Source organism: Octodon degus, unplaced genomic scaffold, assembly GCF_000260255.1.
Source record: "Octodon degus isolate 3935 unplaced genomic scaffold, OctDeg1.0 scaffold00042, whole genome shotgun sequence".
NCBI lineage: Eukaryota > Metazoa > Chordata > Mammalia > Rodentia > Octodontidae > Octodon > Octodon degus.
Genome location: NW_004524618.1, coordinates 3828835 through 3852437, shown reverse-complemented (window position 1 = coordinate 3852437; position 23603 = coordinate 3828835). Strand labels below are relative to the sequence as shown.

The following is a 23603-nucleotide window of genomic DNA, read 5'->3' as shown; positions in this document are numbered from 1 at the left end:
AAAAAAAAAAAAAAAAAAAAAAAAAAAAGATCACTACACACTTGTTACACAGGAAAACTTCATGAGGAAAACGTAACAGCCGTAAGTATATATGGATGAAATATAGGAGCACCCAGCTATATAAGACAATTATTAATAGCCCAGAAAAATCAAATCAGCAATACCACGATTGTAATGGGAGACTTCAGTGCCCCACTGTGACAAAGAGATGGATCAAATAGACCAAAAGGCAGAAAAGAAATTATATAAGTTCGCAGGAGTCAGACCTGTGAACAAATGGACTTAGTAGAGGTTTTCAGACTGTTCCGCGCATCGTCATGAGAATACACAGTCCTCTCAGCTGCACATGGGACGTTCTCTAGGACAGACTGTGTACGGGCCCACAGAAGACGCCTGAGTAAATACATGTAAAGGAACTGAAATTATCCCATGCGTGTTATATGCGTGTTAGTGTAGTGAAATTAGAAATTAATGGCACAAACTGCAAAAACTCCATAAACACGTAGAAATTAAATAATACTCTCCTAAACATCCAATGGGTCACAGATAAAATAAAGGAAGACGTTAAGCTATCTATCACTAAGTGAGAATGCAAGTACAACATACCAGAACTTCGGGCATGCAGTGGAAGCGGCTCCAAGAGGGAGATTTATAGTGGTAAATTCTCACATCAGGAAAACAGAATGAGCACAAAAGAGCAACCTAATGCCACACCACAAGCTTCTAGAAAAAGCAGAGCAACAGAAACCCAAAGCCCATAGATGTGAAGAAGGTAGAAAGAGCAGAGCAAGAATGTGCTGGTTGATGCATTGTGTCAGCTTGAAAGTTTAGAAGTTTAATTAAGTGACTCTGAAGAGAGCCAGGATTCTTAGTCTATAAATGTCTTCATCCTGTACAAGAAGAGGGCCTGGACCTTGTGTGACTCTCCACTCCGGCCCAGGGGAGCTTGTTTGGGATATAAGGAGGGGAGAGAGGCTGCTGGAAGCTGCAGCTGCTGCCCTGCCTTCTGCTCTTCGTCGTCTTCTGCTGCTATGAACTGCTGCTCTCCGCCATGTGCCACTCTGCCTAGTAACCGTCCAATTATAGACTGAAGCCGCCATAAACTGTGAGCTAAGTAAACCTTTCTTTCCTTCATTTTTGGTGTTGAGTATTTTGTCCCAGCAACCGGTAAAAAATAACCGAGACAATTACCAAAGCCGAGTCAAGAGATGTATAAATTCTCAGTAACCCAGTACCAGTTAATGAGATTGAGAACTTGCCAACAGAGCAGGCCCAGGTCGCAGCGGATTTGCTGATGTGGTCACAAGGCCCTTAGAGGCAGTTTAAGGCCAGTGTGCCTCAAACTGAAACAGAATTGAAAGGGAAGCAGTACCCGTAACTCATTCCTGTAGGCAAGCAAGTGTTACACTGATCCCCAAACCAGAAAAAGACCCAACAGAAGAGAGCTACAGGCCAATCTCCCCAATGAACACAGATGGAAAAATCCTAAATAACATACTAGCACATAGAAAGCAGCAAATAATTAAGAAGATTACACACCGTGGTGGGATTTATCTCCGGAGTGCAGAGGTGTTTCAGCAGACACAAATCAGTAAAGGTAATACCCCATATCAAGAGAGCCAGTTTAAAAAAAAAAAAAAAAAAAGCACAATCCTCTCAATGGATGCAGAAATAGCTTTACGTAAGTTCCAGTACTCACTTATGATAAAACCCCACAGAAAAGTGGAATAGATGCTCTTTATCTCAATCTGATAAAAGTCATCTATGAATGACCGATGGCCAACATCATACTACATGGACGAAAACTCTGACAAAAAGTAGGAACAAGCCAATCGCCACTCCTTTTCAACACAGTTCTGGAAACATTAGCCAGAACAATTAAATAAGAGAGAGAAATAAAATGAATAAGGATAGGAAAGGAAGAATTTTTTATGAGTAGAATATATTTATTGGAGGAAAGAAGGCTCCTGGGGTTGGGGAGGAGCCCGAGTGGATTGTCCCCTTAGAAGAATTTAAATTATCGTTATTCATAGATGACATGATAGTCTACATAGAAAAGCTCAAAAAGTCCACCAAAAGACTCCTGGAATCAACAAGCAAATTGAACTGCATGGCTGTTTACAAAATCAATTGTAATTACCACTCCTTTTCAGCATAGTGCAAATTAAAACAACACTGTGAGTCCACCTTGCCCCAGGAAGAACAGCTATCATTCACAACCAGCAACAAATGCTGGAGCAGCTGTGAGGAAAAAGGAACCCTTCTGCACTGGTGGCGGCCATGTAGGCCGTGCAACCACTTTGGAAGTCCGTGCAGAGATTCTTCAAAACCCTGAGAATAGGGTCTTGACCCAGCTATTCTCCTTTCGGGTATTTTCCCAGAAGAATTAATAACATCATACCACAGTGATGTGTGTGCACCCATATTTACAGCAGCACAATGTGTCATGACAAAATTTGGAAACAACCCAAATTCCCGTCAACCAAGGAATGGATAAAATAGATGTACCATTTTTGCACAGTGGAGCACAGGTCAGCTAAAAAGGAGGACAGAGTTGATGCATTCATAGGGCAGCGGACGCAACTTACGTCCATACACACGAGAGAAATAAATCAGTCTTGCATGCGTAAGCATCACATTGTCTCTTGAGTGTGAGAAGCTGAAAGAGTAAATAAGACCCAACATGTGTAACAGATATTGAAAAATGGGAAAAAAGTGCTCAGAAGGAAAGAGAAACTGGAATGGGGGAAAGTGGAAAAGAAGGAAAAAAAATATATATATATATATGTATATATGTGATTGCTAAGGTAGTTGTGCTATTGCTAATAGCTCACTGAAGGGAAAGGCATATGTCTTTATTGTTTGATAAATTGTTCATGCCTCTATCTTGTAATATAAGCAACTACTTTGAGGATAGCTGTATGCAATGTACTAACTATTGTTACTCACCTGCAATCTTGTTCTGAAATTTTATATCATTGTTTTTATAACTGTTTTCTTTAAAATTAAAACTAAAAATAAAAACTCTACCAACTAAGAAAAGCCAGGGGGCCAGGGAGATGGCTAAGTGGAATGAGCACTTCCCTGGAAAGCGCAAGGGCCTGAGTTCAATCCCTGGTTCCACCAAAAAAAAAAAAAAAAAAAAAATTAAATCCTAAGAAAATCCAAGATCCCAGGGGATTCGCTACTGAATTCTTTAAGAACTTCAAAAAATAATATAACTTCAGTGCTCCTCAAAGTTTTAAGTGAAATTGAAAGAGAAGGAACATTCCAAAAGGTGAGTTTTGGAAGTTATCATTACCTTGATTCCAAAGCCAGACAAGGACTCAACTAAAAAGAAGAGCTGCAGTCCCCATCTATTTAATGCCCTAGACACAACAATCCTCAGCAAGATGCTGATAAATAGAACGCAAACACTAGTGCATTGTGATCACTATGATCAAGTAGGCTTCATCCAGGGATAAAAGAATAGCCTAACATATGTAATTCAATAAGTATAATACCCCACAGAAACAGAAATAAAGACAAAAATTATGTTCATCTCAATAGATGCACTAAAAACTTTTGATAAACTCCAATATTCATTCAAAATAATAAAATGAATATGTATGAAAGGACCTTATCTCAATCTTACAAACACCATTTATAACAAACCTACTGCCCATATCATATTAAATGTAGAAAGGGTGAAGGTTTTCCCTTTAAAGTCAAGAACAAGACAAGGATGTCCCCCATCACCATTCCTGTTCAACAGAGTGCTCAAAACATTATCCAGCGCAATCAGGCAAGAGAAGGACATTAAAGGGCTATCTGTAAGAAAAGAGGAGACCAAGTCACCATTATCTGTGGATAAAACGAGCTCTCACAGAGAAGACCCAAAAATTTCTACCAAAAGACTCCTAGAATAGCCAAATTCAGCAGTGTGGCAGTATGCAAAATTAACAGACAAAAATTAATAATTCTCCTGTACCCCAATAATGCACTCAGCAAGAAAGACATTAGGAGACTGGGCATGGTGGTGCACACCTGTAATCCCAGTGCTTGTGAGGCTGAAAACAGGAGGATCACTACGAGTCTGATCTGTGTGGTGAGACCCTCTATACCCTGTAGACCCTGTCCTAAATACAGTGGGGGGAGGAAAGAAAGACAGTACCTTTCACAACTGCATCACAGGTCCAGGAATCAAGGGGTCAATGTGGGGACCACACCACTCACCACCACCTTTGTTGATCCACCAGGAAAATTTTTGCTTTCCGTTCCTACAGCCATATGCCCTGCTGGCCTGCAAGTCTTAGTTCCACAGCAGGGAAGACTTATACCAGGAAGCACCAGAAGATTACATTGAATGCAAGCTAAGCCTTCTCCCTGGCATTTGGGCTCCTTGTGAATCTGAGCAAAAGAACGGCAAGGGGGCTACAGTGGAGGAGGGTGACTGACCCAGACCACCAAGCAGAAATTGTACTGTTATCCCACAGTGCAGAAAAGGAGTGATGTACTTGGGGGTCATGGATGCCTTAGGGCACCTCCTAGTATAACCATGCCCTGTCATCAAGGTCATTAGAAAACTACACCAAGCAACCCAGGCAGGATAGCAAATGCCCAAGACACTTTGGGAACGAGGGTATGGGTCACTCCACGGGAAAGAACGCAGATTTGCTGAGGTGCTTGCCACGGGGCAGCAGAATGAGTAGTACAAAAAGCGGTTGTGAACACCGGCTCTGACCCTGTACTAGTTACAGCCATGAGGGTTGTAACTGTCCTCTCCTATTGCGTGAATATGCTTCCATTGTAACATAATGTTATAGACTTAAGATTGGTTCTTGGGCTGGGGAGCTAGCTTGGTGGTCTAAGCTCGTGCCTGGCAAGCGCAAGGATCTGGGTTTGATGTCCAGGACCGCGTGCCATGCCGTGGTGGTGCACGCCTGTAGTCTCAGCACTGGGGCGGCTGAGATAGGAAGATCACTAGGAGTCCAAGCTGTATAGCAAGACCCTGTACCAAATACATAAATCAGTAGTTCTTGAACATTGCTAACCCTGCATTCATGAGAGATGTCAGGAGCGACCGCCAGCCAGAGAAGCCCCGTGTCTCTGCTGGGCAGGCAGCTGTGCTTCTGCTTGTGCGCAGGAGAGAGCATCGCGTCAAGATAAGCTTGTCTCTGTATCTGGGGACTAAGGGTGCTTCAAGGAAGTGTGTCTGGCTGGCAAGTTGGCAAAGGCGGCTTGTGACCATTCGGTGTTCTGTCAGTTTGGGCAAGAAACACCTGGCTGATTGGCCTAGAGTAGCTCTCCATGCAACTGGATGGATTTACTGAAGCTAGAAGCCCTGCTGTGGCGTGACTGGCACCAGCCAATAGGCTTGTCGCCCGAATGCATACAAAAGGAAAACAGAAAAGAAGCGTCCTTCTGTGTCTCGGGGAGAGCTCCAGCCTTCGCCTTTCACCTGTCTCCTGGCTTCCATGCAGACTCTTTGGCCTGACAGCGCAAAGCCTTTGGCTTCCTGATCTGGAATCGTGTGGGACTCTACAGCGAGCTCCAGGCCTTCGACTTTGGACTGGATCCTTCAGACCTCCAGCGTGCAGACAGACCTTTCACACCCTTCCCCAGCCACCTCTGCAGGCAGCCATTGTGTGCCTACCTTATCGGAGTCAGAGTTTGCAAGGGAATAGATTTAATACAGGACACATGATTTATGAGATCATTTCATACTGTGTACCCAAGAAGTCAAATGCAGAGTAGTGCAGATCTTCCCAGGCACCTGAGACCCAAAGACTCCAGCAGGACAGCAGTGGCCTGCAGGAGTCCAGCTGGGGGCCTAGAGCCCAGTGTCTCGTGCAAGTCTGTATCCACGATCTGCGCTGGGAAGGCCCTAAGGCCAGGAGTGAAGCTAAAAAGTCTGTGCCCCCAGGATGAAGGGTCTGAGCTAGCAGGCTGAGGGATCTGCACTGGAGCCAGGAAGCAATGCTCAAGGTAAGGGCCAGAGCTCCCACAAAAGCACCACAGCCTCCTCAGTGACGGCAAAGACACGAGCTCCTCCAGTGATGAGAGCAGCTGAGGTCATAGCAAGAAAACCAGCATGACAAGCTTTTGCAGGAGAACCAGCAGCGCACCACCTTCCCCTCTAGCCCCCCTTATGTAATGTCGGCCACAGTCCTCAGGCGGGCCTTGCACACCCCGCACCGTGCTAACTCATGTCAGCTGGGTGTTTCAAGCTGCCTATTAGTTAACCCAACACACTTATAAATCCATGTCTTATTAAACCTGTATCTCTGTGAGCACTGGCCCAGAGGACCTCAGAAAGTGGAAATATATCTTTGTTCCTGGATAGGCAGGACCAACATTGTCAAAATGAACATACTTTCAAAACATATAGATTTAATGTAATCCCAATCAAAGTACCAACAGCCTTCCTCAAGGAACTAGAGAAGACAATGCTCAAATGTGCATGGAACCAAAAGATACCCCAAATAGCAAAAGCAATCCTGGGCAACGAGAGCAAAGCAGAACATCCTGGATGGGAGGCTGTATTGCAAAGCTACAGTGATTAAAATCAGTATGTTACTGAAGCAAAAACAAACATCAGGACCAGGGCAGCCGAAGAGAGGTGCAGGACCAATCTCAGGCACATATTGCTATTTGGTCTTTGACAAAGGGGCCAAGAACACTCAACAAAGGAAAGAGCCTCTTTAACAAATAGTGCTGGGGAAAAATTAGTGCTGGGAAATGTAGATCCATGTATCTCACTATGGACTAAAATAAAATAAAAGTAGGTCAAAGATCTAAATGTTAAAACAGAAACAATCTGCGGGAAGATCAAAGAAGTAAAACCCTTAAAGACATAGGCATAGTTAAGAACTTTCTGAACAGAACCCCAATTTCATAAGAAATAACACTGGGAATCAACAAATGGGATCATAGCAGATTAAAACTGCACAGCACAGGAAACCACCAAAAGAGTGAAGAGCTAACTTGTAGGATAGAACAAGAGGTTCGCCAGCTCTTCCTTAGACAGAGAACTAATGACTGGAATATAAAAAGAGCTCAAAGAAATTAGGGCCCCCTAAAATAAAAGACCCAATCAAATAATGAATAGCAGAACGTCTGACATCTCTCAGAAGTGCAAGTGGCCAATAGGTGCAGTATGTGAAAAAATGTTGACCATCACCAGCCACTGGAGAAATGCAAATTAAAGCAGCGAGATTCCCTCTTACTCCAGAAAGAATGACAAGTCACTTGTAGGAAAGTGAATGAACATAAATGTTATGTGAAATTGTAAGGGCCGGGATTGGATATATTGCCCACAGGAGACCAAATCAAGAGGAATTACGGAACCTGTATTAGCCAGTGACCCGTGTGCTCCCCTTTCCAGCTGGGAAAACACGAAAGGCCTGGTTCTTCGCTTCCTACCTGCACTTACAGTTTCTTCGTTGCTATGGCAACTGGGAAGGAATGCAGTGCCCCCCATATCCTATAGGTGCCCCCCATATCCTATAGGTGCCCCCCATTTCCTATAGGTGCGAGGTCTTGGGCGGAGGGAGTTACGGCTAAGCGCGGGCAAATAGTCAGTCTCTTATTACCCTACATGGATCCTGTCTCTCTCTTATCTCCTACACATTTGTGAAGTTCTGACCAGGCAGGGGAGTGAAGAAAAGGGTGATTTAGGCAAGGCTGCTTCTATGTAAATACTTCAGGCAGGAATTAAGCTAAATTGAATTCTGCCTCAGTCTCTTCTACTTCTAAAAGTGAATAGGATCTTATGCTAGTTGTCATCCGTTGCAAAACAAATGGATGAACCTAGTGGGACATGAAATAAATGAGATGCTAGATTAAATATTGCACGCTTTGTCCCCACAAGAAACCCAAATCTAAAGAACAAACTCAACAACAGATAATAGGAAGTAGGGAGGTAGACTTTTTGCAAAAGAGAAGACAAGAGATGCGGGGGTGGGGGGAGGTCTGCGTAGAGACCGAGGATGTGCCGTGCGCGTGACCCAGCTCCTGTGATGAATGTGATAATTCCGTATGTAGACATGGACTAGCAAGAAGGTTCAAACTCAGTGTTATGGCTGGTCACCCAAGTATCCGTAGGGAAGGGGCAAGAGAGAGCAAGGCCTGGAGTGCAGAAGAGGTCGTGGCAAAAGGCATGTTCTTTATGCCGGAAATCGACCTCAGGACCTCTCGCTCACCCGGCAGCTGCTGTGCCGCCGAGCTATCTCCCCAGCCCTAAACTAATGTTCTTAAGAAGACAAAACCTGTAGGATGTACAGATTGTGAAATTGGCCCTCATTTTAACAAAGGACGGGGGTGTTCTGCAGATTCCAACAGGCGGTTACATTTGGTGGCAGACACTGGGGGAGCACCCATCAGATGAGCTGTAATGCATTTGTGGGCGTCAAAACCATTTACTGAGATGCAGAAGGAGGTGCAAGCGTGGGGGACTCAGGGGTGCACAGAACATTAAAAATGGCTGCCTTGGAGCCAGCACGAAAGAAGAAGAGGCCAACAAGAGACAGAACAAGACTAGAGGCCGTGTTGAGGGTGCACCAGGGGTGGGATCCGGACGTGCATCCTGGGAACTCCAGGGGTGCACTCCCCCAACTTTGTTCCTCCTCCCCAGCAGCCCTTCCGTTGTGTCTGTCCAGGGTAGATAGGTTTGGCAGGGTGTCTGAGGCAGAAAGGGCAAAGACCAAAGAATCAGCGAGACTGAAAGAACAGCGGATGCAATGGACAGAACATTTGTGATGGGCTGGACGGCAGGGCGCGGACGGAGCCGAGGGACCCGCACAGCCAGCATCACTTGTGGCTTGCCAGGCTCCGCCCTGCAGTGTCCTAGGATGAGGGCAGAGTTAACATTTTTTTTTTCTATTTACCTAGCAAAGGACTTTGTTCATGGTACAGGTAGAGTATATTGTTGCAAGGGGGCAGTGAATGGGTCAATTTAGAAATCTTAACATTTTGATTTTAAAATCAAAATGATCAGTTATCTTTGATAAGTACTGTATACTCAGATCTGGATGGAGTGCTTAGAGACTTAGGTACTACTCTTATTTTTCAGCAAATGTTCTGTTTTTTGAGCTTGGATGAATTATATTCAAATTGAATGAGGAGGCTAAAATATCCTTGCTGTGCTGTATGACAGTGTAATTTTTTTTTGAGATAAAGTTCTTATGTTGTAGTGAAGGCTGGTCTTGAAGTCACTGTGAGGCACAGACTGGCCTTGAACTCACAATGACCCTCTGGCCTTGACCTTCCACGTGTTGGGATTAGGCAATATGCAGTATTTTGTTTCTTAGGGATATTCAGATAAGCATAATTATTTATAAATTTAATATTAATATCAGAGGTTATATAAATTATGTCCTGACTTAGGTAAATTATCATAAACAGATAATCTTCCTTAAAATATGAAACTTAAGTTAATCTTTCTCCCAATGCTGTTTTCCTTATAAGGAACTGGGAATCGAATGTCATCTTGTGCAAGCAGTCCCAGCCCGGTGTGGATGTGAGCCAGATGTCCTTTAACCCCATGAACTGGCACCAGTTGTGCTTGTCAAGCCCAAACATGGTGACCGTGTGGACCATCGAAAGGAGTGACCAGGAGCAGCATTTCAAAGCAAAGTAGGAGGCTGTGCTTCTGCCCAATAGCCAAGTTCTGGGCTTGCTTCCATTCAAGCAATGTGATTAGGCCAGCTGGGTGAATTAAGTGTCTTTATGAACACACACACACACACACACACACACACACACACACACACAGAGTTATAAGTTGCAGTGTCTTTCTACACAGATCATTACCTTGGAGTGGTTGTTTGCATTTCATAAAGATTCTTCTTCTTCTTCTTTTTTTTTTTTTGCGGAACCAGGAATTGGACTCAGGCCCTTGCACTTGCCAGGGAAACATTTATTCCACTGAGCCAGCTCCCCAGCCCTAAGATTCTTCTTAACTTGATTTCCCAGTCAGTTTAAGAATCAAGTCTTCTAATTAGGAGTCTTTTCCACTGTGGTTTAATTTCCTAAGTTTGCTGTGTCCTTACTATTTCAAAACATGGCTGTTGTATAAAAAGGATATTTATGGTCTTGTTTTTCTTATTACTTCGTTTCACTGAAATTTCACCCTTGAGCTGTTGGATACAGAAAGTGTACAGATGATGGTACGTAGTCAAACACATCACCCACAAACATCAGGAGTCTGGCAGGGCAGTCGTGCGAGTCACCTATGCAGGATGAAATGAGTCAGAGAGCAACTCTCGGACAAATGTTTGACGCGGCAGTCATCGATGCTAAGCAGCCTTGCTGAGAGAGTCCAGACTCCTGGTGCCCCCAGGCTCACCCATTCCGCCTGCTCCCCAAGTCACACCCAAGAGAAGCTGGCCAGGCCCTGAAATTGCAGTTTTTGAAAAAGTGAAACGTAAACCCAGAAAGACAAAGTTTTCAAGCTGGAGAACCCCAGCAAAGGCACTTCTTTCGGCTCTGTGCTCCTGATGTTCATTTTCACAGGAATCCACAGGAGAAGCCGGCGTCCACAGCCCCAGATCTGGTAACAAAGCGTGGCGTCTCTAGCGGGTCCTCGCCAGTGTAGGCAGTGACCTTATCGCCCCTTTCCTCCTTCGCTCCCCTGGAGTGTACGTGAGCCTCGTCCTGCGTGCTGGCTTGTGTGATTTTCCCATAGGCAAGTAGACTGGGCAATGCAGCGAGTAGGTTTTCCTGATTCACGAGAGAAGCAGGATCTTCAAACCCTTAAATTTTGCGTGCAAGCTCTAGGCATCCTGCGCCGGCGATCACTTTCAGCATTATTTCCCACTCAGAGCACAGCCACGAAGCGCGCAGGCTGCACGAGGCCGAATCCCGACCTCCCTTTCAACCACAGTACGTGGCGAAAGCAAGCCGGAAGTGAATTCCTGATGCCAGAGGGTTTGAAGGTGGTTGAATGCAACCTCCATGTTTAATTCAGCCACACTGCTTTTTATCTGAATTAGATGTCAGTATTTAAAATTGGAGCAATTTCTCAAAGATAACCAAACTGTGTCATTCTCTTAAGATTTTAGAGGGCTGGCCAAATAGCTCAGTGGATTAAAGCGCCTGCAAGCAGGTGCAGGGACCAGGGTGTGATCTCCGGGCCTGCCTTGCCGGCTGCACCCCTGGGGTGCACTGAGATGGCAATTGAGACTGGGCGTGGTGGTGCACACCTGTAATCCCAGCTCTTGGGAGGCTGTAAACAAGTGGATCACTAGAGTCGGATCTAGCAGTGAGACCTTGAACACCCTGCAGACCCTTCCCTAAAATGAAAAAAAAAAAAAAAAAAAAGATTTTAGAACCCAAAGCGATCACACGTCCTCCACATTCTTGGCTGCTGCTGGCTGCCCTGCGGGCCACGCCCTGTCCTGCAGATTACAGTAGGAAGGCCTAACCCCAGGCGCTATTTACAAGTCCTACTTTAGATAATAATGTTGGGACATTCTGATAATCAATCCTTAAGTGCCTAAACTGTAAGCACAAGCTGTCCTTTCATGACGTGCTCTGTCAGGTGTTGTGAGCCCCACTATGTTTCTTCTGTGGTTTCAGATCATAACACCCCCCACCTCACTTAACACTGGAGGACATCAGTGATTAGTTTGTGCTTATCTTCTGGTTCTGGTGCTTCTTCTACAGGTCAGTGAAACTACCTCTGGAAGACGGGTCATTTCTAAAGGAGGTGGACCTGCTTTTCCCCCAGTCGCTGCCCAAGGACCCCATCTACGGGCCGGTGCTGCCGCTGTCAGCCATTGCTGGGCTAGTAGGCGAAGAGGCAGAGACTTTCAGGGTAATTACCTCACTCGCCTGAGAGGCGCAGGGCTGGGCCGGGAGCTCAGTTTCCAGGCCTAAGAGCGCTGTCAGACCTGCGGGGCTTTAGAGTAGAGTCGAGCCACAGAGACTGCAGGAGAGACAGACTCCAGAGTTCTGTGTTTGGATGGCTGGGATGATGGTGACAGAAACGGGGGGCCCAGAAGTGCTTTCAACTTTGGACATACTGAAGACGGGGTACAGGAAGGCCCCCAGGTGGAAATGCTGGGTAGAGGCAGGCAAGTGGCCCCAGTGTCAGTGAGAGGGTGGGGGTGACACAAATGTTGGCGTCATTCACACAGAGAGTGCATGGGAGCCCTGAACAGGAAGTGTGAGCAAGCAGAAGGGAAGGAGGTAGAGAGGAAGCAGGCGGCCTCAGCAGGAGGAGGCAGGGAGGCCTGGTCCCAGAAACAGGAGCGAAGGCCGGGGAAAGAAACGGAGGGGAGAGTGGGGTGAGAGTGCAAAGGGGAGCTGGGCCGCAGTTGGGTGCTCACCCATCCTGCCCTCAGGCCCCAGGCAGGTCTGTCCAGCTCCTGCTGCAGAGCAGCCATTGTTGAAGGCGGTGGGGACTGCAGGCAGGCTACCCCTGAGTGTACGTCCCTGCAATGCCGGTAGCAGCACATGTCCAGAGACGTTAAGCTATAGCCAGGTGCAACCGCTGTGGTAACAGAATAAATGGGGCTGAGGGAGGAGGATTTCCCCCCTCCTCAGAAAGGTCTTGGAGCCAGGTGTGGCAGCACACCCCTGGAATCCCAGTGGCTCTGGGGACTGAGGCTGCAAGTTTGAACCTAGCCAGGCAACTCAGGGTCTTAGTGAGACCCTGAACTTAAAATTTAAAAGGTAAATAAAAATAAGTCAGCGTAGAGCCCGGGAGTCAAAGCCAGTTCCCAGCCTAGTTCTGTCCCACAGTCACCTGCTTCCTCTTTTCTTCCAACATGACAGATGCCACTGTGTCCTTTGCCAGGGACTTCCTGGCAGGTGGAGTGGCCACAGCCATCTCCAAGACTGCGGTAGCGCCCAACGAGCGGGTCAGGCTGCTGCTACAGGTGCAATATGCCAGCAAGCAAATCACTGCAGATAAGCGGCACAAGGGCATCATAGACTGTGTGGTTCGAATCCCCAAGAAGCAGGGAGCCCTGTCCTTCTGGCGTGGTAACCTGGCCAATGCCATCAGGTACTTCCCCACCCAGACTCTCAACTTTGCCTTCAAAGATAAATACGGGGACCAGGGAGATGGCTCAGTGGAATAAGCGCTTCCCTGGCAAGCTCAAGGGCCTGAGTTCAATCCCCGGTTCCGCAAAAAAAAGAAAGAAAAATACAAGCAGATCTTCCTGGGTGATGTGGACAAGAGGACCCAGTTTTGCTGCTACTTTGCAGGGAATCTGGCATCAGGAGGTGCCATGGGGGCCACATCCTTGTGCTTTGTGTACCCTCTTAATTTTGCCCGTACCCATCTAGCAGCTGACATGAGTAAAACTGGAGCCAAAAGGGAATTCAAAGGACTTGGGGGCTGCCCGGCTAAAATCTACAGATCTGATGGGATTAAGGGCCTGTATCAAGGCTTAATGTGTCCATGCAGGGTATTATCATCTCCCGAGCTGCCTACTTTGGTAGCTGTGGCACTGCAAAGGGAATGAATGCTTCCGGACCCCAAATACTCATCCTGTTGCCAGCTGGGTGACTGCGCAGTCCATCACTGCTGTGACCGGCTTGACTTCCTCTCCACTTGACACCATTCGCCGCCGCACGATGATGCAGTCAGGGCAAAAAGGAACCGACATCGTGTGCACAGTTGGCTGCTGGAGGGAGCTGGCTCGTGGTGAAGGAAGCACAGCTTTTGTCAAGGGGCCGTGGCCAGTGTTCTCCGAGGCATGGGGGGTGCTTTTGTGCTTGTCTTATGTGATAAATCAAGAAGGACACCGAAGTTGTTTCCTAGGCTCCTCCTCCTGTGACTAGGCGAGCTGTACTATGCAGCAGATCTCGAGCACTCCGAGCAGACTCTGCTGTCTGCCTGTCGTGGCAGCTCTGTGCTGGCTGACAAGGGGAAACAGTCACGCTCATCTGACCAGTTTCCTCTTGAAGCCCTTTCCATCCTAATGATAGTGGGACTCTATTATATATTTTTTTAGTCACTCCTGGTAACAAATTTGAACAAATTAAAGTATTTAAAGCAAAAACAACAACAACAAAAAGCCCAGTCAGTAAATAAACCAATAAATAAAGGCTGGGGATGTAGCTCAGTGCAGAGGCCACACACACACACACACACACACACATATGCACATGCACACACGCGCACACACACATACACACACACACGGCTTCTAGAGAGAGGACACTGAAGCAAGACTTGAAGCACAGGAGCCTCTGCCTGTGACACAAGCAGAGAGGGGCTCTAGGTGGACGGAACTGCGCACACAAAGGTCCTGGGCGAAAGAGAATGGGCCCGTGAGGGACGGAAAGACTGCCTGCCTGGAGCATGCTCAGGCGAGGCCGCGGCACAGGGAACATCCATGCACGGGCCTCTGGGGCATGGAGGAAGAGCCACCCAAGTCACTCACTGTGAGAACGGGTACATTAGAGAATGCCTGTGGCAGCAGGCACGGAGGGGCTCCTGCGCTTCCTGCCTCCTCCAATGAGCCGCAGCCATTCCCTTTTTAAAACTAGGGAAGCGACTGATTTCTAGCCAGGGCCTCTTCTCTTCCCACAGCAAGCCACTCGGGGGCAGCAAAGTATATGCAAATAGATGGGCTACCCCGGTCCAGGCCGGTTCTGTCTGGTCCCGGGTGTCCAGAACCCTCAAATTCAACCCTCAGATCTTTTTTTTTTTTTAACTTTAGTCAAATTCTGTAGAAGGCCTCATCTTTCGCACCTGGCACCAGCATGAGAATCCTATGTAAAAGTTAAAATTCAGGCTGTCCTTGTCATTTGGAAATGCTAAGAAACCCTTCTTTAAACACTTAACTATAGAGTTACGATTGTGAAAAGCACACAATAAATACCTTCATTTTGTAGGACTTTTGGACTCGGTGTGCTTCTGCCTTCTTATGTACTGCTATAATTTGGCACCTCTAAGTCATACAGGGAATATCAGTAAAGGCACTTTGTTCTTGAGTTCCGAAGACATTAACCTTCCCAGTAGTTCCCTTTTCTCATTTTATAGCTAAATACAGTGAGGGAAATGGTTAGACGCTGGTTAATACGTGTACAACAAATGGAAACAACCAAAACTAGATCTCAAATATCTGGACTTCATTCTTTACCTTGAATATAATTTCTTATATCCTGGACGCTGATGACAAAGAAACTAACACTTACTTAATCTAAATTAGAGTCTCAAAAATTGGCAAGCTGCGGCCTTTTACGTGATTACAAACATTAAGCAACCCCATTGTCTTTCTCGTTGCTGGTGGCGCGTCCTAAGCCCTTAATGAAGCCTGCGTCACGCAGGACACCGCTCAGGGGTCCAGCTGCTGCTCGGGAAAATCAAAGGTGGAAAATCAAAGGTGGCCTGCTGGGCAGAAAGCAGATCCAAGAACATCTCAAGCGTTCAGGTTCCTTTTCCCGTCTACACCTCTAAAAGAAAAAAGTTGCTGAATAGAAACCTCTTTTATAAACTCAAGTATTCCAGATCATATTTTGGAAGAATTTACTTTCTAAAGCAGTATTTTGAGGGGCTCCAAAATGTTTGAAGATCCTATAGGACTTGAAAAAAAAGTCTTGTCATTGACAAGTATTCTAAAACACAATTGACACCTTTAAAAAAAAAAAAAACTCTAAGAGTTTTCATAAATGAAACTTAGATCTGTTCATATAATCTATGTAATATCATACATATTTTTAAATGACACCAAATGGATCTATTAATGACAAAAACAGAGCAAGCCCAGGTCTGTCCTAAAGAACATCCCCACTGCACTAGGAGACACGCCAAAGCCGGCCACTTCTAAGTTTTAACTCTCACGCTCTGTTTCCTGTGCGCAGACTCACTGGCCTGAGGAGAACCAGGTTGGTGCAGGTCTTGTTAAGAAAGGCTCCGAGCCTGCTGTGAACCGAGTAAGAGTCCATCTTTTGGAGGCTTATTCCTGGTGTCTGGTGTGAAGTGTGACCCACACACAGTGGGCAGGCAGCGCCCTCCCCGCTGGCCGCCGAGCCAAGGCTGTGAGCAGTTTTTCCTGAAGCAAAACCTCAGCATCCAGGTTTCAGGGCAGTGTTGGTTGGCGCCTGGGTTGTTGCATTTTGGGCCTCAGTCCGCAAAGGGTTCACCAGCACTGATCTAGTGGACAGACATTACAGAGACAACTCCAGAAGCCGAATTAGTGATGCTTCTGGGAATAACTTCCCAGCACAAGCCAAATCTAAGACTTCACAAAAAATGTCACTAAGTGGCCACAGATTCATCCTTTGGGGGAGGTGTTGCCTTTGCTTTTAGTCCACTGGGCAGCCACACGATATTTCTACTATTCATCTTTAAGTGTCCATTGCTAATCGGACATGTGCTAGGCTGATCGTATAATCCAAGCCATTCTGCCCTTTGAAACCTTGTCACGATGCATCCTCCGACGCATCTTGCAGCAGCCTCGGCCCTAAATCTGGGTCCAGCCTCGTGATGGTGCCCCCAGCTCTACCCACTCCCTTCACCCCTCCCGGAGAATTCGCTGCCTCTCCTTGGCACGCCTGCCACACCTGGCTGCATCTCCTTCTGACGCTGCTGACACGGCTCCTTCCCTCACATCAAGAAGAAGGGTGCCCCAGACCAGCACCCCACTCAGTGGTAGCGGCACCCAGGATGGACGTACTGAAGTATGCGTAATGCGACAAACTCGTATCTGTTGAAAATCTGATGGAAGCAGCTTCTTTGCAGGGCCACGCTTGCCCGCCCTTGAGTCCACAAGCCTTTCATAGATCAGAAGAGCAGTGGATGTCATTCCAGCTGAGTTCCGTGGAGGGATGGCTAGCGTGCAACAGGAAAGGCCGCCTATACCAGCTTCAAAGTGGTCCCCAGCGCGAGCTCCCCTTTACCCCTGCTTCCCTTCACAGTACTTGCCAGCACCGGGCATTCTGTATATCTGACTTACTGTGCTGTTTCCCCTCACCCAGCCCGGAAGCTGGCATTTTGGTCTGTTTCCCTGCTCTGTCCCTGTGCCTAGAAAGGTGCCAGGAATGTGCCAGGTGCTGCAAAGGCCCGCGTTCAATGGGTGAATACCTGAGGGAAAGAACAGAATAAATACGGGACCTTAAAGGCTGGAAGAATTCTGTTAACTTGGTCAGTAGCTGAGTGAAAACATTCTCTGTAACGACGAGTATACGTATGCCTAAATCGTGTAGCATGGCCAAAAGACATATCGTTGACAGTGCTCAAAAATATATACATGGGGGCCTGCCCCGTAGCTCGGTTCTTTAAGTGGCTGCTTCAACAAAGCAGTCAGGCTTAGGTTGCTGTGGTTTGATACCCACAACTCAAGCCAGCCAAACCTGCCCTGAAGGCATTCGGAGAAATATATATATATATATATATCGAAGCCAGTAAGTTTGATTAGTTGTGATAGAGAAGCAAGGGTGCCGTGGGATGGCGCCCTGACTTCCGAATCCTGATGCACTACTGAAATAGCTGTCGGTAAGGGCCGGCCTGATAGCTCAGCAGACTGAAGCACCTGCTTAGGCAGACACAGGGGCCAGGGTTTGACCCCCAGCGGGCCGTGCTGCCCCACCCCTATGGCGCGCTGAGACAGCGATTGAGATTGGGCCTGGTGCCACGCACCTGTAATCCCAGCGCTTGGGAGGTTGCAAACAGGAGGATCACTACAAATCTGACCTATGTAGTGAGATTCTGTAGACCCTGTACTAAATACAATAAATAAATACATTAATTGATTAATTAAAAAAAAGAAGGTAAAATAGCTGGCGCTCTACCCTGGCCTTCCGAGGGTAGAACGTGGGCTCCACGGCTGGCAAGGAGGCTAGCTCCGTGCTGAGAGGGGACGGCCTCTCCTTGCTGGACACAGGGCCCGACACCCCGGGCACCCAATAGGATGGCACTGTCTCTGTGGCAGCACTGGAAAGCTGTTGCCTGCTTTTTTGTTGCCCAAGTTTAAGAATGGTTTTGGCATTTCTAAAGGAGGGGGAGAGAAGGAAAGAGAGAAAGAAAGAGAAGGAGAGAGGGAGGAAGAAAACATTCTGTGAATAGGCCTGTGTAGGCTATGAAACCTTTTGGCTACTTGCTCCTTTACAGAAAATATTTAATTATCCCCTTAGTCCATATTGGTTTTAGTCCCCAAAGCCAGCTTTTCTCCTAGCGACATGCCACAGATTTTAAGGTTGTTCTTGCTTGTTTTTGTGAATTTTTTCTTTTCAAGAACTCAGCACTGGCACCCGTTTGCCGTTCGTAGGGCTCCCACTCGTCACAGGGAGTCTGTACCCGGACACGACCGGCCCTCATTCCTCTCCTTTCTCCACGTTTTCCCCTCCCTTCATCCTCTCTTTGCCGCCCCATTTACAGAAGTTTGTTTCCATTTTCCCTTCGGTTCTTTGTTTTTTCCCTCCTCACCTCCCGTGTTCCCTTCCCCCTGAACACGTTCCCCTCCCTGCCCAGCAGCTAGTCTCGGCTTGGCTCCCCATGTGGTCTTTGGGTTTCCCACGTAAGAGAAGTGATGCAATATTTAAATTTGTGGGTCTGACTTATTTCACTTGAAAATACGGTCTCGAGGTGCATCCACTTACCTATAAATGACTCAACTGTACGCTTCTCTATGGCAGAGAAGTTTGCCACCGTATATAAATACCACATTTTTATCCACTCCTCTGCTGCTGGGCGTGTGCTCTGTTTCCAAGATTGAGCTATTAGAAACTGTGCTGTTACAGCGAGTACACATATTTCACTCTTTCAGGAAAAGGCCTACAAAGGGAATTTCTGGGTCAAATAAGACCTTTAGTCTTAGTTTTTTGAAGAATTTCTACACTGATTTTCAGAGTAGTTCCTTTTTCCCCACAGCCTCATCAGTATTTGTTATTGGTTGATTTTTATTTTAAGGATAATCATTTTTTTTAATATTTATTTATTTTTATTTATTACATTTATTTATTGTGTGTGTGTGTGTGTGGCCAGCTCAGCCCACCAGGGGGCGGGGCTGGCTGGCATGTGGTGCTGGAGGATTGAACCGCGGTCCCTGTGCATTGCCAAGCTTGTTTCAAGTAGGTGCTTTAGACCACTGAGCCATCTCTCCAGCCCCAAGGATAATCATTTTGGGGAGGAATGAGAGAGAATCTCAGCACAGTTTTAATTTGCATTTCTCAAATGACCAGTGATGTTGGACATTTTTTCATGTATTTATTTACTGTTTGTATTTACTCCTCTGACAAGTGGCGATTCATTTCCAGGGCCCACTTTGGATTGGGTGCTTGAATTTGGGGGTTTGATTTTTCTGAGTTCATTACAGATGGTAAGTATTTGTCTAAGGAGTAGCTGGTAAAAAAATTTTCCCATTCTACACATTGTCTGTTTACCCTGCTGATTCTTTCTTTCGCTATACAAAAGCTTTTTAATTTGCTGTGATCCTAGTTGTTGATTCTTCCTATTTCCTGTGCTATCAGGGTTTTGTTCAGAAAGGCTTTGTCTATACCTGTGTCTTCTAGAGTTTTACCTATTTGATCCTCTAGCAGATGAACTTCCTCTGTTTTTATATTTAGATCTTTGATCTGTTTTGATTTCAGCAGAGTGCGTGCTTCAGTCTTCAGCATGTAGAGAGCCGGTTCCCCAGCACCATTTATGAAAGCGGATCTCTTTCTTCCAAGGAAGGTGCTTGGCCCATTTGTCAGAGACACGGCAGCTGAGAGTGCTTGGGGTTGTCTCTGCATCTTCTCTTTTGTTCCGTTGATTGTCTGGTTTGGTTTTTGCCAGTACTGTGCTGTTTGTAATATAACTTCAGATAGGGGGTTTTGATGCCCCTGCCTTGCACTTGTGACCCAGAACTGCCTTTGATACTGTGGGTCTCTTCTGGGTCCATATGAATTTTGGCATTGTTTTCTCTAATTCTGTGAGGTATGCTATGGGTATTTTGATCATAAATGCATTAAATCTGTACAAAAATTTTGGAAGTATGGCAGTTTTCACTATATCGGTTTTGTCTATGCATGAGCAGGGGGCATCTTTCCATTTTCTGTTATTCTTGCCAACACTTTTCAGAGTACAGTTTTCAGTGTAAAGGTCTTTCACTTCCTTCATTGGGTTGACTATCTATCTCACTTTTCTTGATGCTATTGTGACAGGTGTGGTTTCTCTGATTTTTCTCTCAGCAAGTTTGTCATTCAGGTACAGGAAGGCTTTTGAATTTTGAGCCTTGACTTTGAGCCCTGCTATGCTGCCAAATTTGGTTATTAATTCTATTAGTCTTTGGTGGAATTTTTGAGTCTCCTGTGTAGAGTATTATGTTGTCAGCAAATAATGGTAATTTAACTTTTTGCTTTGCTATACCTACTTTTTATTTGTTTTTCTTGTCTAATTGCCCTGGCCAGTGTTTCCAGAACTATATTGAACAGGACTGGTGATAGTGGGCATCTTTTTTTTTTCTTTTCTTCAGTACCAGGAGTCAAACTCGGGACCTAGTACTTGCCAGGCAGGTGCTTATGCCACTGAGCTGTGTCCCTAACCAGGCGTCTTTGTCTTGCCCTTGACTTTAGAGTACAAGCTTTCAGTTTTTCTGATTTGGTATGATGGCTGTTGGTTTGTCATAAATGGATTTGATCAGATTGATCTAAAGACCTTCTTCTCCAATTTTCTGTAGGATTTTTTATCATGAATGAGTAGTGTTGGACTTTGTCAAATGCTTTTTCTGTGTCTACTGAGATGAGCATGTGGTTATTGTCCTTGGTTCTGTTAATGTGGCACATTGCATTTATTGGCTTGTGTATGTTGAACCACCCCTGTATCCCTGGGATGAATCCTTTTGATCATGGTGCATAATCTTCTTGGTGATTTGCTGCATCCTGTTTGTCAGTGTCTTATTGAGGATTTTTGCAGCTCAGTTTTGGATGGATCCTTTTTGGTTTTGGTATCAGGGTAGTACTTGCTTCTAGAAGTGGCTTTGATAATATTGTTTCCTTTTCAATTTCATTAAAGAGTTTGAAGAGTTGCATTAGATCTTCTCTAAAGTTCTTATAGAATTCAGCAATAAATCCATCAGGACCTGAGCTTTGCTTTGCTAGTAGTTTTTAAAAAATTACTTCTTTAATTTCATTTACTGATACTTGATTATTTAGAATTTTTGCATCTTTTTGATTCAGCTTTGGTAGTCCATTTGTGTCTAGGGGTCTTTCCATTTCTCCTGAACTTGTATCTTATTAGGGTACTGGTTCTTCTAAGTACCTACTTATCAAAGTAGATACTGATGGTCTTCTGGATTTCTGCAGAGTCCACTGTGATTTCACCCTTTTCATTCCTAATTGCATGGAGTTGGCTCTTTCCTTCTGTTTTCATAGTTTAGCTGCTATTTTGTGTATTTTATTTAATCACTCAAAGAACCAGCTCTTTGATTCATTGATTCTTTGTGTAGTTTTCTTAGTTTCAATTGTATCAATTTCTACTCTGGTCTTTATAATTTCCTTCCTTGTACAAGTTTTGAGTGTTTTTTTTTTTTTTGAGAAAGAAACATTTAATTTGGAATCACTGAAAGAACAAAGGGTTCCTCTAGTTGTCACTTACTGGAATGACTAACAAAAGGAACTATAGGAACTATAAAGAGCTTGCCAAAGTTTTGAGTTTAACTTGCTCTTCTTTTTCTAACCTTGAGGTTCAGCATGAGGTTATTTAGTTCGGCTCACTCTGCTTTTCTGATGTGGGAATTCACTGGTATAAATTTCCCTCACAGGGCTGCTTTCATTGGTTCCTATGTTCCAGTACATTGTCTCAGCATTATAAAATGATTAAATAATTGTAGAAATTAATTTCATCTGTGACACATTGGCTGTTCAAGAGGTATTATTTAGTTTCCATGCACTCATGTAGTTTTTATAGTTTCTTTTGTCATTAATTTCCAATTTTACTGCACTAAGATCTGAAAATATTCATGGAATAATTTCAGTTCCTTTGCATTTACTTAAACATGTTCTCTGAATTAGTAGGCAGTCTCTTTTGGAGAAAGTCCTGTGTGCTGCTGAGAAGAATGTGGAGTCTTTTGTTGGGTGGAACATTCTATAGATATCTATTAAGTCCATTTGTTAAAAGGTTTGTTTCAACGCTGATATTTCTTTGTCTAGTTGATCTATTTGTGACAGCAAAGTATTGCAGTCCTCCATTTCTATGGTATTAGAGCTGATCTGACTTTTCATTTACATAAATGCTTGTTTTATACAGTTGCTGAGCTGACATTTGGTGTGCATGTATTTATGATTGTTGTCCTTCCTCTTGATTTCTTCCTTTAATAAAGACATAATGACCTCCTTTGTCTCTTCTGACTCTTGGCTTAGAATCCACTTTGTTTGCAGATAGTATATCTATACCTTCTTTTTTCTGGGTTCTTGTCACATGAAGTACTGTCTTCTATCTTTTGATTTTTCAGTCTACGAGTTCCTTTTTTTTTTTTTTTTTTTTTTTTTTTGGCAGTATGGGGGATTGAACTCAGGCCCCTGTGCTTGCCAGGGAAGTGCTTATTCTACTGAGCTATCTCCCCGGGCCCACAAGTTCTTTTTTGAGTTAAATGTGTTTCCTGTATCCACCATTTACCTGGTCTTGTTTCTTAATCCATTCTGCCAACCAATTGTTTTTGATTGGTGAATTGAGACCATTCACAATGATAATTCTAACTGTGAGGTATTGACTTGTCCTTGTTAGCATATTATTTTTCTGTTGCTGATTATCTTTCATGCCCTTCTATTTAATTGCTTTCTCTGCCTACTGGATTCATTCTATTGAGATTCTTGCAGTTGTTTTATTATTCTTTTCCCCTAGAATATCCTCCAGGACTTAGAGAGTGCTGTAATGAATTTCTACAACCACTCTTTGTCATGAAAGTATCTTATATCCCCATCAATTTTGAAAGAGTTTTCCATGGTAAATCAATCTGAGCTTAGGGGTTGTTTTTTAGGGCTTAAAATACTTTACTCCAAGCTCTCCTTGACTTAAAGGTTCGTGTTGAGAAGTCTGCTGTGATTTTGCTGGTCTTCCTTTATAGGTATTTTTTTCTAAAAGCTTTTAATATTCTGCTTTTTCACTGGACTTCTGTAATCTTACTGATTATATGTGTTGGTGTAGATTTTTTTTCTGTTCCTGCCTAGTTGGAGTTCTACATGTTCCATTTTTCTGTACAACAGTTTTTTTTTCCTGTGCTTGAAAGTTTTCTAATATTACTTGTGTGAACAAGTTTTTTTTTAAAATGTCATTTGTACAATCTTCTGATTTTTTTCATTAATTCCAATTAATCTTTTGTTATTCTTCTTTGCACCAGCCCACAGCTGTTAGATTGATTTCCATGGTCCTTTGATATTTTTAAGAAGTCTTTCATCTGATGACTTCTAACTGCGGTCCTGTCTTGTAGAGGTGATCTGATTTCTACCTTCACTTTGATTGATTCTGCTATGCATACTTTCAATATAATTTTCAGTCTCCTGGATATCTGTGTGGATCTATTTTATAGAATCCAATTCTTTCCTATGTTGGACATTCATTGTTTCCATCACTTTCCTCCTCTATGTTTTAAAATCTGTGTCTGCTCTCTGTTCACTAATGATGTCCTTCATTATGGTCATCATCTCCTTAATCACCTCTGTTATTTTGCCTGATCTGTTCCTTTCTA

At 44.8% G+C, this 23603-nt stretch overlaps 1 protein-coding gene and 1 pseudogene across 4 annotated transcripts in view; both read left to right on the top strand.

The window, feature by feature from the left end:
• The window catches only part of Cfap43 (cilia and flagella associated protein 43), a 111833-nt gene that overhangs the window by 14504 nt on the left and 73726 nt on the right, over nucleotides 1-23603 (top strand). For 3 of the 4 annotated variants that reach the window (XM_023715575.1, XM_023715573.1, XM_023715572.1), the window contains exons 4-5: nucleotides 9448-9615; nucleotides 11647-11797. In XM_023715575.1, coding sequence (XP_023571343.1) covers nucleotides 9448-9615; nucleotides 11647-11797 — 319 coding nt within the window. Of the gene's footprint in view, nucleotides 1-9447; nucleotides 9616-11567; nucleotides 11798-23603 lie in introns of those variants that run through there. The other variant, XM_023715576.1, reaches the window with a different exon arrangement.
• On the top strand, nucleotides 12732-13769 carry LOC105742209 (annotated as a pseudogene).